Genomic DNA, 15047 nt, shown 5'->3' on the forward strand with positions numbered 1-15047 from the left:
AGGACCTCTTGTATTTGTCTATATGTATTTTGTGGTCACAGCCTCATTGCACCCCCGCCTAATGGTTTTGAAAATTAGTGGTGAGCACAACTTTCCCTTCTTCGTATAAGTGCACATATACAAAGCTTAAGCAGTTGTATGTCAGGGTTATATGATGGGGATGTTTTTATTACCAAGTCCAAAACTACATCAATCAAGGTGCCCCTGTGAATAGGGACAAGTGTCTTTTATCAATGGCATCAACGCAAGCTCAATTTTGCACCCATTTTAGATATTTGCACTTGTGGTTATAAATGAGTTCTTACTTCTAATGACTCTACTGTTTTGGCGCAATGACATCTATTTGTAAGTTCAGCAAGACTTACAAGTCCAAGCAATTGGTGTGCTTCTTCCCCTTCCATAGCTTGGATCTATTTGTAAGTCTCATGTACTTTTGCATCCATTATAGTTTGACATGAGTTGCCTAAAGTCTATTTTACAAATGAAAGCAATCCTCCATGATATTACCCACAATGCATCATGTTCCCACAAAATTCCATAGTAATGGTGAAGTGCCAAACGCAGGCACAAATTAGCAACTGGGTTGCATTTGTGCCTGTTTGGTGTCATTGCATGTACAAATTGTGTCATTTCAAGTGCAAAGATTTTTACACTTTGCACTTGCCCTTGTAAATGTGTTCTCTGCTGTATCTTGTATCTGAACATAAGTCAAGCAGAGGCTTCTAGATGTTTGAGGTCTCAGGCCAACACTGAGGGTGCTGTTATAGGGCTATCAATCAGCAGGGTTGACTGCTAATATTTATTTTTCGCTTTCATCCATCTTAGTGCCCATCTAGGTATCAAACATCTTTTTCAGTGCTGCACAAATGTAGGAGAATTGGCCTTCGCCTTGTTACGTCTTCTTTTAATTTGTAGATTGATAGAAATATATTTAGACGCCTTATCCTGTCAGTACATATCCCTGTGGATAAGGTTTTATTGGGCAACTACAGAAACCACTAATCTCCTTATTTATCAGGACAGGTAAGCATTTATGCTCATGACAAATGTAGGAAGTGATGTTTGCTTTGTTTAGTAGGTAATTCTGCTCTCACTTTTCTAGGTCAGAAAATGTCATTCTCTGTAGACATTAGTTTAAGGTCTCTGTTGCACAAAGCATAGATCGGATACATAAGAATTTTATGTATAGCATTTTCCCTGATGCTGTATACTGCACATTGGGCGTTCAGCTGCATGCCATTATTAGGTTACTAGCAGAATAGAGGGCATTCAATTACACAAGTGTTTAAACTTGTGCCACCAACTGTCCAGTTTAAATGCTTCCTGCATTGCTCAAACTAGATAAACCAATTTGTCTGATGAGAGAGAATGTATATGAAATATATATACACACACTTAATTATGCCAATGCATGCCTACCAACAAATCTAGACCTAGTCTGCCACAATTATGGCCAGTTATACCAACATGCATCCCTGATCCACCACCTTCTAATCCCACCTGTTTGGGGCTTAAAGGAGATCTAAACCTTAACTAAAGAAGTAGCTAGAAATGTTGTACATTATGTTTTGGGTTTCTGTACCAGCCCAAGTGACCACAGTCCTTTAGCAGTAAAGATCTGTGTCTCCAAAGATGCCCCAGTAGCTCCTCATCTTCTTTTCTGCTGTTTCACTGCACATGCTCTGTGCTGCTGTCACTTACTGAGTTTAGGGACCCACTCACAATATATAGTAAATATAGAATAGAAATGTCACAATATATGGCTGATTAGTAATTAATACAGAAAATTACTACATGGCAGCACAGAAACCAGTGCAACTAGCATCAGATTTTAATAATCAGCCCTGTATATTATATTACAGACAAACCCTAAGCTTAGCTTCTCAACAGCTGCTCAGAGCCCACTGAGCATGTGAGTGTCACAGACACTTTCCAAGATGGTGACCCCCTGTGACAAGTTTGAAGTCCTGGATCATTGCTGCTAATGAAAAGCTGAAACTTTAGGCTGGTGCAATAAGTTCTGTATATAAAATATGGTATTTATATTCAATTTTAGGGTTTACTTCTCCTTTAATACAGGACAAATGACAGTTATGCCAATGGAGAATAAGAACTTGCAATAGAAATATAATATTATACAATAAAAATATTAATGTTGCTTTACCTGAGACTTCTGCAGAATACCCATAATCATGAAGCACAGCTCTTCTAATGTGCTACCCCCCTGCAATATACACAATGAAGGCAGATTCAGTTCTGAACTTATTCCATTTACATCAAGCAGAAATATTTTTTTTTGTATACTCACCAGTGACTGTGAATCTGACAGGATTGTAGAACAATCATTGCCAAGCTGTTAAAAGGAGGAAACAATTAATATACCTATCATAAAATGAAGTATGCATGTTTCAAAAGGAAAATTCCGTTTTGGTCTGTAACCAAGTAATAATACCAATGGATTCCCGGTAGTTTGAATTTTACTGACGAATAACACTCCAACAATTGTTAATTTTCTCTGTATAAAAAACTTCTTTGGAAAACTCCTTAACCGTGCTCCTATAAAGGGATTGTCATGATTTTAATGATATCATTTTTAATACTAAATTACACTGTGTACATTGCAAGTAATTCATGCAACCATTTAAAATGTTATTCTTGAACCAATAAATGTATTTTTTTGTAAATTTTGTGTTTAAGCAGCTATTTCAGGTCATTGTGCCTGATTCTATGCTTTCAGAAAGAGCCAAACCCTTCAAAACTCTCATATCTACCACTAAGGGTAAGGCCACACTAAGCGATAGCGCGGCGATTTGACTCGCGGCGACTTTTCGCCGCGACTTTTAATCCGCAATCGCTGGCGAAACTTTGGCGCTGGCGTCTATGGGGAATCGCGCAAAATCGCCAGCGTAAAAACACACGCGGCGATCTTTTTTCTATTGTCGCTCGAAATCGCCTAGCGAGGCGATTTCGAGCGACAATAGAAAAAAGATCGCCGCGTGTGTTTTTACGCAGCGATTCCCCATAGACGCCAGCGCCAAAGTTTCACCAGCGATTGCCGTTTAAAAGTCGCGGCGAAAAGTTGCGGCGAGTCAAATCGCCGCGCTATCGCTTAGTGTGGCCTTACCCTAAGGAGTGACTTAGCAATGCAAGTGTCAGGGAGCTGTTATCTGTTTACCTTCCCATTGTTCTGTTGAGAGGCAGCTGAAGGAGAAAGTGAAGGGGGTGATATCATTCCAACTTCAGTATTGGACTGGTAAGTCGGAGGTCCATCGGGGTTCCACCAAGGGGCCCCCTGCCTCTGCCTTCACCCCCTCCAAGCCCTGCTCGTACCTATCCTTGTGCCCGCCATTGGGGGCCAGAGGGGAGAGAGATCAAGGGTCAGCGTGGGCCATAGACAAGTATGGGTTTGTGGGAGCTGGGGCCCAACGGGTTTTTACCTGGCATCCTGCCGGCCCAGTCCAACCCTGTACAACTTGCTGTGCAGCAGTAAAGAGTGACTAAAGTTTAGCAGAGTCACATGGTTGAGGGCACCTTGGAAACTAACACGTCTAGCCCCATAGCAGATTGCAAATTTAAACATAAAAAAGTCTGTTTGCTCTTTTAAAAAATGTATTTCAATGCAGGATTCTCATGAATTTTGTAAAAAAAACATGTTTTTCCTTGACAGAATCACTTTAATTTGAAGAGGTGCATCATTACCGCCTGCTAAAAAGATATAATTATCCATAAATTTGCCCCATCGTGTATTGATGGTGTTCCCCAGCTTACTATCTAGTTTCATTATATTGCTATTTTCACAAAACTTTAAAAAAACTTTATGAGCTGTGTCCTGATCTAAAGTCAACTGAACAAAGCAGTTACTATGTTGTGTATTACACTAAATGGGTGTTGTCTAGTAGCTCTAGTCAGCTTTATGCTTTCACACAGAAGACCAATAAATGCTAGTTGCTAAATGTTTGCTGTGGGTTAATAGAACAAACATGGCTCCTGTGATTACATTACCCTTTAAGAATCCTATTAATAGGGCTCCTACGTGTTCTGGAAATAAATCCCACAGGTGCAAACTTACAAACAGCAGCCAAATATATTGTTCCTTTCCATTTGTTACTTTTTATTACTCCCATTGAACTGTCATGCAACTTATTAGGTCTTTAGCACAATGACAGATGGAGCATTTTGCCACCTACAGTACGTTAATTCACCGGCATCAAAATGTAATGTTATGTACACTGTGGTGGGTAAATGACACAAAAGAGTAATTTGGCATTTTGTACCTGAAATTTAAAATGGTCAAAACACTCTGTCCTCAAAGTATCTTTCAGTGTGAAGGATTTTAGGAAGATGTAAAGAATTATAAAAAATGAAGAAATGCTATGTTTATGAAGTTCCATAAACAGAAACTTAAAGCGATACTGACACTAAATATTTTCTTTTCAAAATATTAATCTGCATTAAAAGTTACTTATAGGTCATGCTGATCGTTTTTCGCTGATAGGTCTGCTTTTGTAAGTAATTGTTGCTTGAAGTTCCTAATCCTGACTGTCCCGTCTTAACCAGTCAGTTAGAGTTTCTAATGCTAACTGACTACTGCTGCACAAATATGGCTGCCCACTCACAGAGGAACATGGAGCATCAGACAGGTAATGTAAATTTTTGCATCAGGCAAATACTTTTATGGCAATATTATAAATAGTATTCAAAGACAATGTTATGATTCATTATTATTTTCTAAATCAGTATCTCTTTAAATCAGTTAGCAAAAAGAGTCAGGGAAGAGCTGTTCAAAGCCATCTACAGTTATGGGACCTGTTATCCAGAGAGTTGGGGACCTGGGCAGGGATGGAAGAATTTGACCTGTTTCGTTTCGCCCAAAAATCGCCGCCGGCGAAATTTCGCCAACACCCACTAAAGTCTATGGGCATCAAAAAAATTTTGTTGCTCGGCTAATTTTTTTTTTTGACGCACGTTTTTTTTTTCCGACGCACGATGCCATACAAGTCTATGAGCGTCATTTCCGTGGCGAAGCATCCCTAGACCTGGGGTTTTCCAGGTAATTTGGATCTCCATTCCTAAAGTCTACAAAAATATTTTCAACTTTATAGGATTGTTATGTCACCAATAAATAAAGATTAGTTATATCTTAGCTGAGATCAAGGGGTCCATTTACTTAGCTTGAGTGAAGGAATGAATAAAAAAAACTTTGAATTTCTAATGGTTTTTTTGGCTACTTCGACCATCGAATGGGCTACTTCGACCTTCGACTACGACTTCGACTTTGAATAGAACGATTTGAACTAAAAATCGTTCGACTATTCGACCATTCAATAGTCGAAGTACTGTCCCTTTAAGAAAAACCTTCGACCCCCTAGTTCGCCACCTAAAAGCTACCGAAGTGCAATGTTAGCCTATGGGGAAGGTCCCAAAAGGCTTAGCCTTTTGGCTTAGGGATTTAATCATTTGATCGAACGATTTTTAGTTCGATCGAACCAATATCGCTAAATCCTTCAACTTTGATATTCGAAGTCGAAGGATTTAACTTCGACAGTCGAGTATCGAGGGTTAATTAACCCTCGATATTCGACCTTAAGTAAATTTGCCCCCAAGTATAAGGTATTAATTATTACATAGAAAATTTTGAAAACATTTTAATGATGTGATTAAAATACTACTACACTATGGGAGATGGTCTTTCCGGAATTCTGAGCTTACTGGATAACAGGTTTGCTGGATACCGGATCCCATGCCTGTATCTTTTTATTTCAAATAAAAAATGTAATACAGTCCTGTAAAAACCATAAAATGCTAAGAAGTAAAGAAAATACAGGAACAGTTAGCACATTTTCAAAATGATCCCAGCGTGACTGACAAACTGTGGGATTTTATATATCATCAAATGGTAAAAATCTCCCCAGGTGTCCGGCCCCCATACAGTTACTAAATACAACACTAAATTCCTCCATATTTCTGAGCTTCTTGCTTGCGTCTCCATTAGACGAATAAAATTTGCATATGAAGCTTTTCAGGGGAGGTTTAACATCCACTTACAGCAGGCAAATACAGTTTGTGAAGAAAAGTAGTCATTTTATGCAGAGACAAACACAAAGGAATTCAGTGTGGCATGGGAAAGAAACATTAAAATGTCACTACTGAAATAACGGCACTAAACCCAAATGGAAACGTAAGGCGGCTTTATGCTAAATCTAATGTCTTATTAAAATGGCTTCTTTCTGAAATGTGTGCGAGAGCTGTTCTCTGCCCATGCCGATCTGTCATTATCAGCATCAATCAAGTTTTTCAAAATACATCATCTTGGCAAAAGTCTGCCCTTTTCCACCAGCTTAGGGGCAGCTACAGTATATCAAAACATGAGATTAGCGCTGACAAGTCACTCACTTTCTATTCATTCCTATGGGATTTTTAGACTTGTATCTATAAATGGGGGAACATTAGAATTCACTATTTGATAAATAACATTTTTAAAAACCCAAAAGGAATAAATAGAAAGTTGGGTGAATTTTTTGGTGGCAAGGAAAATAGACTATTGTTTTCTCAAAATTCTAACTCCCACATCAGTGTTGCGCACATGCTACTCTTACTGCTGTAACCATGGCAGAATTACTACCAGGTTAGAAAATGCAAACATATATGCAGCGTTTAATTTACAAAAAACAACAGTTTCCATAGATGAATTGGATGAGGCTTCTCACATCTTCTCCATGTCCGTTACTACAGTATTTTATCTTCATGCTAAATGTGCAGGTACTGAATGTTCAAAGTGACTTCAAAGTGACTCTATACAAGTATAGAATCCATTATCCAGAATTCTGTTATACAGAAAGCTCCAAAATAAAGGAAGACATCTCCCATATACTCCATTTTAATAAAAGAATTTACATTTTTAAAAATTGTCTCTGTACTAATAAAACAGTACCTTGTACTTGATCCCAACTCAGATATAATTAATCCTTTTTGGAGGCCAAACAATCCTATTAAATTTAATTTATGTTTCAATCATATTTTAGTAGACTCAAGATAATGAAGATTCAAATTAAGGAAAGATCTCTTATCCACAAAACCCCAGGTCCCGAGCATTTGGGATGACAGGTCCCATACCTGTACAGGTAAATCTAGATGAGGAAAGCTAAAGCACATAGAAAACACTGGCAATTGGCAGCAGATCAGGAAAGACATAACACACAACTGTCTCTGATTAAATTAAATCATGGAAATCAGACTTTTTTGTCTTTGACAACACAGGATTAGGTAAAGCCACACTGGGCGTTTTGGGGAGATTTGGTCGCCTGGCGACTAATCGCGTCGTCTTTGCACCAACCAGGCTCCCCAAATGCCTTCCCGCACTCTGCGCCGGCTAAAATGAAAAAACGCCGGTACGTTCCTCACGAGGAAACTTTGGGCGACTTCGGAAAATGAATCGCCACGTGTGACTAGCACCAGCGTTTTTTCATTTTAGCCGGCACAGAGTGAGGGAAGGCGTTTGGGGAGATTGGTCGCCGCAAAGACGAGGCGATTAGTCACCAGGCGACCAAATCTCCCCAAAACGCCCAGTGTTGCCTTACCCTTAAGAGTGTGGGCACAAGAAGAAGACCTCAGATGAGAAACCAAATCTTTAAAGTCTGCAAGAGCTCATATTATTTTGAAAAGAATGCCTTAAAAGGAGCTTTAGGATTAATTAAAACAAGTAAATCATCTATTGACTGACACCAATAAAGACTGCATATTCTGTTAAAGATTGAATGAATGGAGAAGCCCACGTCTCTATAGTCCTGGTCACTGTAGCTTCAGACAGGCCAGATGCAAACAACTTCAATAAAATTAAATGACAACATTATTGGATAGTAGAGGTCTGTAGTATTGGATAGTAGATGCTGTGACCCCTGTTAAGGGGTTTATGCTTTAAAGTTACAAGGCCTTCAAATACAAAAATCAAATGTTTAATAGCTGTTCTCATGCAATGCTAACCAGAATGCTCAGGACTTGGAAAATCATTTAAACATTAAATAAACTCAATAGTTGCTTTGCCTCCAATAAGGATACATTATATCTTAGTTTGGATCAAGTACAAGGGACTTTTATATTACAGAGAGAAAAAGGAGATAATTGCAAAAAAAAAAAAAAAGGATTATTTGGATTAAATGGAGCCTGTGGGATATGACCTTCCTGTAATTCTGAGCTTTCTGGATAGCAGGTTTCCAGATAATAAATCCCTAACAAAGCATAAGCCCCACCCTAGCCATAAAACAAAAATGTATACAAACAATAAAGCTTCTCCAACTGCTCATATATATTGTTGTTGCCATCATACCAATAAGCTAGGCAATTTCAGAGCCAATTATTCTTAAAAAATTACATGTGATTTTCAGTCTCACTTCATGCTGAAGATTTTGTTCAGGGTCATCATTTTATGTCATGAAAACTGTGACTGCCTCCCCTTTAAGTTAGAATATGTGACCCTGTAGCACGAGTCTCTTAAATGCAACTTATGATCATCTGATGTATATACTTCAGTATATATATGACTGAGCCTGTTTCCATGAGCTATGTAGGTAACATGATATTTTGCCTTACCCACTGTAAACCTAAGCAACTTACTTCATTCCACAGCTGCAGTTCTTGCTCTTGAAGTGCATTGGGTGACAGTGGGAAACCTGGAAGAGAAGACTGATATCACCATGGGCAGCACAGATATCATATAGAATACACTGCATAAAATTACAAAATTCAGACCATATAGAACAGCCGAAAAAACAGTTTGCACAGGGTCTATTTTCCATGATAAAAATGCAAGCATTTCTGCTTCATTAAAAGTATAGTTTCAAACTTTACCATTTACATTGCTGCATTTTTTGTGAAGATGTTGCACTAACCTATCCATAGTCACTCATGGTTGCTTTTCAATTTAGAAGTGTTTCTTTTTATGATAATGCATATAATTGTATACAGATTAATGAAAGTGGAGACATAGAAGTCCCATGTTTTTAGTGAACTGAAAGATATGTTCCAAGTATACAAACAGTGTCCTTTTTCTATGGTTTTCAATAAATTTGTCATTTCTCTTTTCCCATAGCATACTATTTATTACACAATGTTATATTGCGCACAATTCATGGCTACAGGCAAGTGGGAAAATAAATATCATATTTAATGGAATCCTGTATTATGAAATATTCAGAAAAAGGGACAAGAGCCATTGCCACTGACTAACATATGACTCAAACCACATTAGGATCGTGAGTATTACTCACATACTGTATAATGCAGGAATAAACAATTCACTGGCAAAGTACATTATCCATAAATTATTCTTTATTTTGCCATTCCTTTCTTGCAAAAACAATGTATAAGAACACAGTAACCCCATCTTCAGTGTACGACCGAAAGGGCAACCTGTTCAGAAATCTTCAGAAATCTTAATTGGTTCTGCCAGATTACCATACACCACTTGGACTGTCCATAAAGTTATAATATGCGAATCATGTTTCCTAAAAATCCAACATTGTGTTTATTTTTCTAACACATCAAAATCACATTAAGCAGATGCTATCCAGTTACTAAAAGACCTATCATATCTGACAAATGTAGCAATGGGTGTGTGGACCACATTTTAAGAAATTCTGTTCCATCAATAAAGAGTTGCTTCACCTTTAAGGTAACTTTTAGTATGTTATAGAATGGCTAATTCTAAACTACTTTTCCACTGGCCTTTGTTTTTGTTTTTTTTATAGTTTTTGAACTATTTTTTTTCTGACTCTTTCCAAATTTTAAATGGGGGTCACTCATGTTTCTATTAGGGCTCTCTCCTATTCATATTCCAGTCTCTTTATTCAAATCAGTGCATGGTTGCTAGTGTCATTTGGACCTTAGCAACCAGATTGCAAACTGGAGAGATGTGTAATAAAAAGCTAAATAACAAAAAAACACAATTAATAAAAATGAAAACAAATTGGAAATTGTTATCAAACTCTACATCATACTAAAAGTTTATTTAAAGGTGAACAGCCCCTTTAACAGTTCATGCTTAACATGCCTCAGATACTGTGAATTGTATAGGAGGCATAATATTTTAACCAGAGCAGTGTTCTGCCATCTTTGATAAAGGATCTCCATATATAGACATCCAAAAGAATAAAAAAAACTGCATATAGGTTCTTAGATTCAAGGGGACCCCAACATGCCATTCACAGTAAGTTAGTTTGATGATGAGAGATTGTATTGTTGATTAACCAAACTGTTTCAAAATGTTAAAACATATGATTACATGTATTCAGGTACCATTTCCTTCTCTGACAGCAACATTTTCATAGGGAAGTATTGAGAAATACAGCTAAAAATATGTAATTTATCATCCAAAGCCAACTAAAAAAATAAAGTCCCTAACTAAAGCATACAACAAAAACCTCTACAGATGAATATAAACATTTAAAATGCTGGAAGCCCAGGGCCCAGCCTTTTGTATCTTTCCCTAGAACCAGTTCTGAAATTGCATAGAAGAATGCTTAATGACACAAGTTTCTTTCCTCTGTCCTGGAGGGACTTGTCACACCTTCAAGTAATCTACTCTGAAATATTTAGGAGATAATTATGTCATCTAAAGCAAAGGTATAAATCCCACAGAGTTAGTCTTAATTAATTTATTGCATATTAATGCCTAGAATATTCGAAAGATAATTACATAAGCACACAATAATATTATTAGCACAGAGAAGCGTTCCCTTCCTGGCATAATGCATGTGAGCAGCTAACTAGTTCCATGGAAAAACAGAAAAGAAATGTTGGGTGCATTATTGAATCTGCATTAAAGATTTAACCTAAGCGACAGATCTTCTCTACTGCGGGCAACTAATCTCCCCGAAATGCCTTCCCTCTGGCGGGATGGCATACGAATCGCTTCGGATTTCTGAAGGCATCCGAAGTTTTCTCATGAGGTTGTGGAATACACTGCTGGATGTTGTTGTGATGGCTGATTCTTTTAATGGCTTTAAGAGTGGCTTGGATGATTTCTTGGACAAGCATAATATCCAAGGTTTGTGAAACTAAAACCAAAAAGGTAGAGCAACGCACATTTCGCTATATTAGCTTTATCAAGGTGAAAAATCACAATTTATTTGGGAAAAGTAATTTATTAGTATTTATTTCACTGCACTTTATTTGGATTAATATTTAAGATAGCTGATGAATTGTGAATCATAAATTATAACTAATAAATTATTTCTTATAAGCACCTTAAAAAAATTGATTGACTTAGACTAGCTATTTATTCCAATTAATTAATTGGATCGTTTGCACTGCACTTTAGTTTGATACCCCAAGTTTTGAGAATTTTTATCATCAAGTTGAGATATTGATAGGTATTACACGGTTAATAAGAGGCTAGAAACTATTTTGTAAGGGACCATTGGTACTAGATATTTGGCTACAAGCAGGGTACTCTTCGTTCTTAAAAAAAAATTCAAATGAACTCATATTGACTTTGGTCAGACCCCTGCAGTAACCAAGTGGATAATATTATAAGAAAGTAATTAAGGGTTTCCACCCATTTTTCTCCTGAAAACCTGTTTTTAGGACATCCTCTTCATGGTGTATAAAAACACTTCTTAACACAGTCTGATCCAACGATTTTAATGTATAATGGATGGAGTTTGGGGGAAGGCTGGAGGCATGTCAGGGTGGAACTAGGTTTGATCGGCGCAGATGGGGGTGTAATTCATAACTGGAATGTTCTGAGCTATGATGTTGAGCCAACACACACAACTAACTAGTGAATTGAACTAACATTAATTTGTAAAGCACAAACAGATGTGAAAAAAATGCCACCCTTCATGTACACATTAAATGAAATAGTACAGCCTTGCCATGTCTATCTTTACAGAAGACAATCCTGTAGCACTCCACTTTATTGAATTCTGACACAAAGTGCATTAGCTTCAGGGTAGAAATACAGAACAGAATTTACTAGACGCCCAAGGAGGTAAAACAACGGGAATCAAGTGACTGTCATTAACGTGATGCATTGTAGCCTTGGGTGCTTAATTCTTCATTTGCACTAAGCTGTTTTCATAGAGAGAAGCGATTGTATAAATATAATAGTGTGTCAGCTATGAGAAAATGATCATAGTTTAATTGTATTGTTAACTGATATTTAGAGGTGTAAGTTATTACTATATCATGTTGTACTTTATTCTTTAAGGGTGGGCAAGAAGTTACCCATCACAGCATACTCTAGCATTTCTCACCATTTATTACATCTGTTTGTCTGTCTTGTGAAAAAGAGATTAAATGGTGGCTGATGCTCACTGCAAACAATTAAGCTGCAGTGGGTCCTTCACTGAGGGTCTGGCTACAGGTCACATTTCCACTGCTCTCTCTCTCACTTAATCCCATTCATTATACTAAACTACAGTATGTCTCAAGCTCCTGCCTGTCTCTGAAATTACCTGCCAATACCAGGCTCTCCCCATCCTTCCAAACCTTCATAAACTCCTTAAAGACCCAACTGTTTAGAGATGTGCATTCAATTCACACTGATCGTTCAGAAGACAACATACCATAAAGAATAACCAACTGTTTTCAACAATATGTCAACTGTTCCTTCTCCTTCTATTGCAAGATGTTGAGAGCCCTCTGATCCTATTTCATTCTGTGACCCTTGTTTGTTAAATTATTCTAAGACTCCCTAGGAGAGCTCAAAGCAATGGGTGGAGACCTGGTGGTGAAAATGCTTGTTTAAAGTGATACAAATCAATTCTTTATTGGTAATGTATTAAAAGTTCTAACGTTTGCACCTGGTCTAATAACTCATAACAACAATTTGCTTTCAAAGTGACTTCTGCTCCTGCTCCTCCAGTCTTGTTCCTATTCCCAAGTCAATTTGCTGCCTGAATATCAAAAACTAATCCTGAGAGACAATCTTTATCTTTATATGTCTGACATGTTTCTGTCTGCAAACATAAACAGAATAGGAGAATCCCTTCTTAAGGTCAGGAAAAATCTCTGGTTATAATGAATGCCTATAACATGTAGAAAAATGAATGGCCCTGTGGTGAAATTAGACAAGAAATTCATTGTGTTTGATGAGAATAGGGTTTAAATTGGGTTACATGCTTCAGTAGGGTTGCTCCATCTGTAATTAAAGCATATTTAGAGTGTAGAATGGCACAGTAAGAGATAATGGTTAGATGGCCTCAGTTTACCCTCCAATGTCTGTATTTTAATGATCCAACCTAGTAATCTTTGCCAGATCAATTTTTCTTGCTTCTGCGTAATCTAGCACTTCCTGTCTCCTGGCTTTGACAAGGGCCTGTTCCTTGACCTCCAGTCTCTGACTCTGGCATCTTACTGATTATGTGGTTACAACTTTCACCTCTCTTGCCCGACATAATCATTCTATTCCCTTACTGTCTGTCAAAATTATCACTAGTAAAGGTATGGGATCAGTTATCCGGAAAGCTGTTATCCAGAAAGCTCTGAATTATGGGAAGGCCATCTCCCATAGACTCCATTTTAATCAAATAATTCAAAATGTTGAAAAATGTTTTCCTTTTTCTCAGTAATAATAAAACAGTACATTGCACTTGATCTCTCCTAAGATATAATTAATCCTTATTGGAGCAAAAACAACCCAATTGGGTTTAATTAATGTTTAAATTATTTTTTAGTAGGCTTAGGATATGAAGACCCAAATTATGACTACTAAGACTACTTATCCAGAAAAACCCAGTCCTGAGCATTCTGGATAACAGATCCCATACCTGTACTGTAAGAATACTGATCCACCTACTTACCAAATTGGTTGGGGCATTACTCCATGCAGTGTAAATGCAGATAATTTTACAATGTTACAAATATCCCATCTACTACTGCAAGGTGCCACTGGGGATGGATTAACCATTGGCAGACACATATCAGATGCAGGGCTAGTTCTGGAACCCACCCATGCTGTACACAGTAACCTGATTGCCTTCAGTTCAGTCCTGGGTCAACGTGAGCCAAACAAATAAGAAAATATACTCAAATTTCTTATCATTTTAAAAAAAACATGTTTTTATATAAAGAACAAATCTATAATTGTTTTGTTTTTTCCATTACTTCTCACCCCTCTGTTGCATTCAGTTCAAAGGAAAGATAATTTAAACAGATATAATGAACTGTTTAAACAAGCCGCCCCCTTCCTTCTAATTGCTGCCTGGGTTATCTGTGCTACGAATAAAGAGGAGTTAAACAAAGGGGTTAGATTAACTAACTTCTTCTTCTGCCACAATTGCTCTGAAGAAAGGTTAAATCCAGTTGAAAGTGAAAGTGATCTTAATTGCACTGTTCCCACAATCTTTAGTGCAAGCAATAATAACAATTTGTCTGTCTCCTTCCTGGGAAACTGACAAATTTGTGCAATGGAATTGTCTGCTAAGGCCACAAAGCTTTCTAAGCCCAGTAAGGACACCATACACCACTGAACCCTCTAAAGTAGTGATTCCCTACCAGTGGCTCTAGAGCGACATGTTACTCACCAACCCATTGGATCAGTGGCCCAAAGCAAGAGTTTATTTTTGAAGGCAAGTTTTGGTTGCATAAAAACCAGGTGTACAGTCAACCAGAGCCTTCTGTAGGCTGCCAGTCCATATAAGAGCTACCAATTGGCCAATCACAGCACTTATTTTGCAAAACACTGAATATTTTTCATGCTTGTGTTGCTTGTCTTACATCTGAATGTTGCTCACGGGTAAATAAGGTTGGAGATCCCTGCTCTAAATACAAAATATTTTGATTGTGGAGCGCAATTAATGCACCTCGAACTTGTATCTCCTCACTACACTTTCCTATATTAAAACAAGGCAAGAAGCAAGACAAACTTTGCTGTGCACAACATTTCTATTGAAACTTCTGGAGCTTTTTAGATTAGAACTATTTAGAATTGTAGGCATTAAAGTCCCATTCATTTCTCTTACACCGCTTATGACAGATCCGCTGGAGCAAACTGCATTGTTTCACAGCAATCACAGCAAAACAAGAGGCTTTATTTGTACAATTAATAT

At 37.5% G+C, this 15047-nt stretch overlaps 1 protein-coding gene across 1 annotated transcript in view; it reads right to left on the reverse strand.

Moving 5' to 3' along the window:
* Positions 1-15047, reverse strand: part of nmu.S (neuromedin U S homeolog) — a 36555-nt gene that overhangs the window by 15693 nt on the left and 5815 nt on the right. The window contains exons 2-4 of the mRNA XM_018242695.2: positions 8611-8666; positions 2309-2353; positions 2165-2224 (exon numbers count right to left, since the gene is read on the reverse strand). Coding sequence (XP_018098184.1) covers positions 2165-2224; positions 2309-2353; positions 8611-8666 — 161 coding nt within the window. The remainder of the gene's footprint in view (positions 1-2164; positions 2225-2308; positions 2354-8610; positions 8667-15047) is intronic.

This window comes from Xenopus laevis, chromosome 1S (genome assembly GCF_017654675.1).
Source record: "Xenopus laevis strain J_2021 chromosome 1S, Xenopus_laevis_v10.1, whole genome shotgun sequence".
Taxonomy (NCBI): domain Eukaryota; kingdom Metazoa; phylum Chordata; class Amphibia; order Anura; family Pipidae; genus Xenopus; species Xenopus laevis.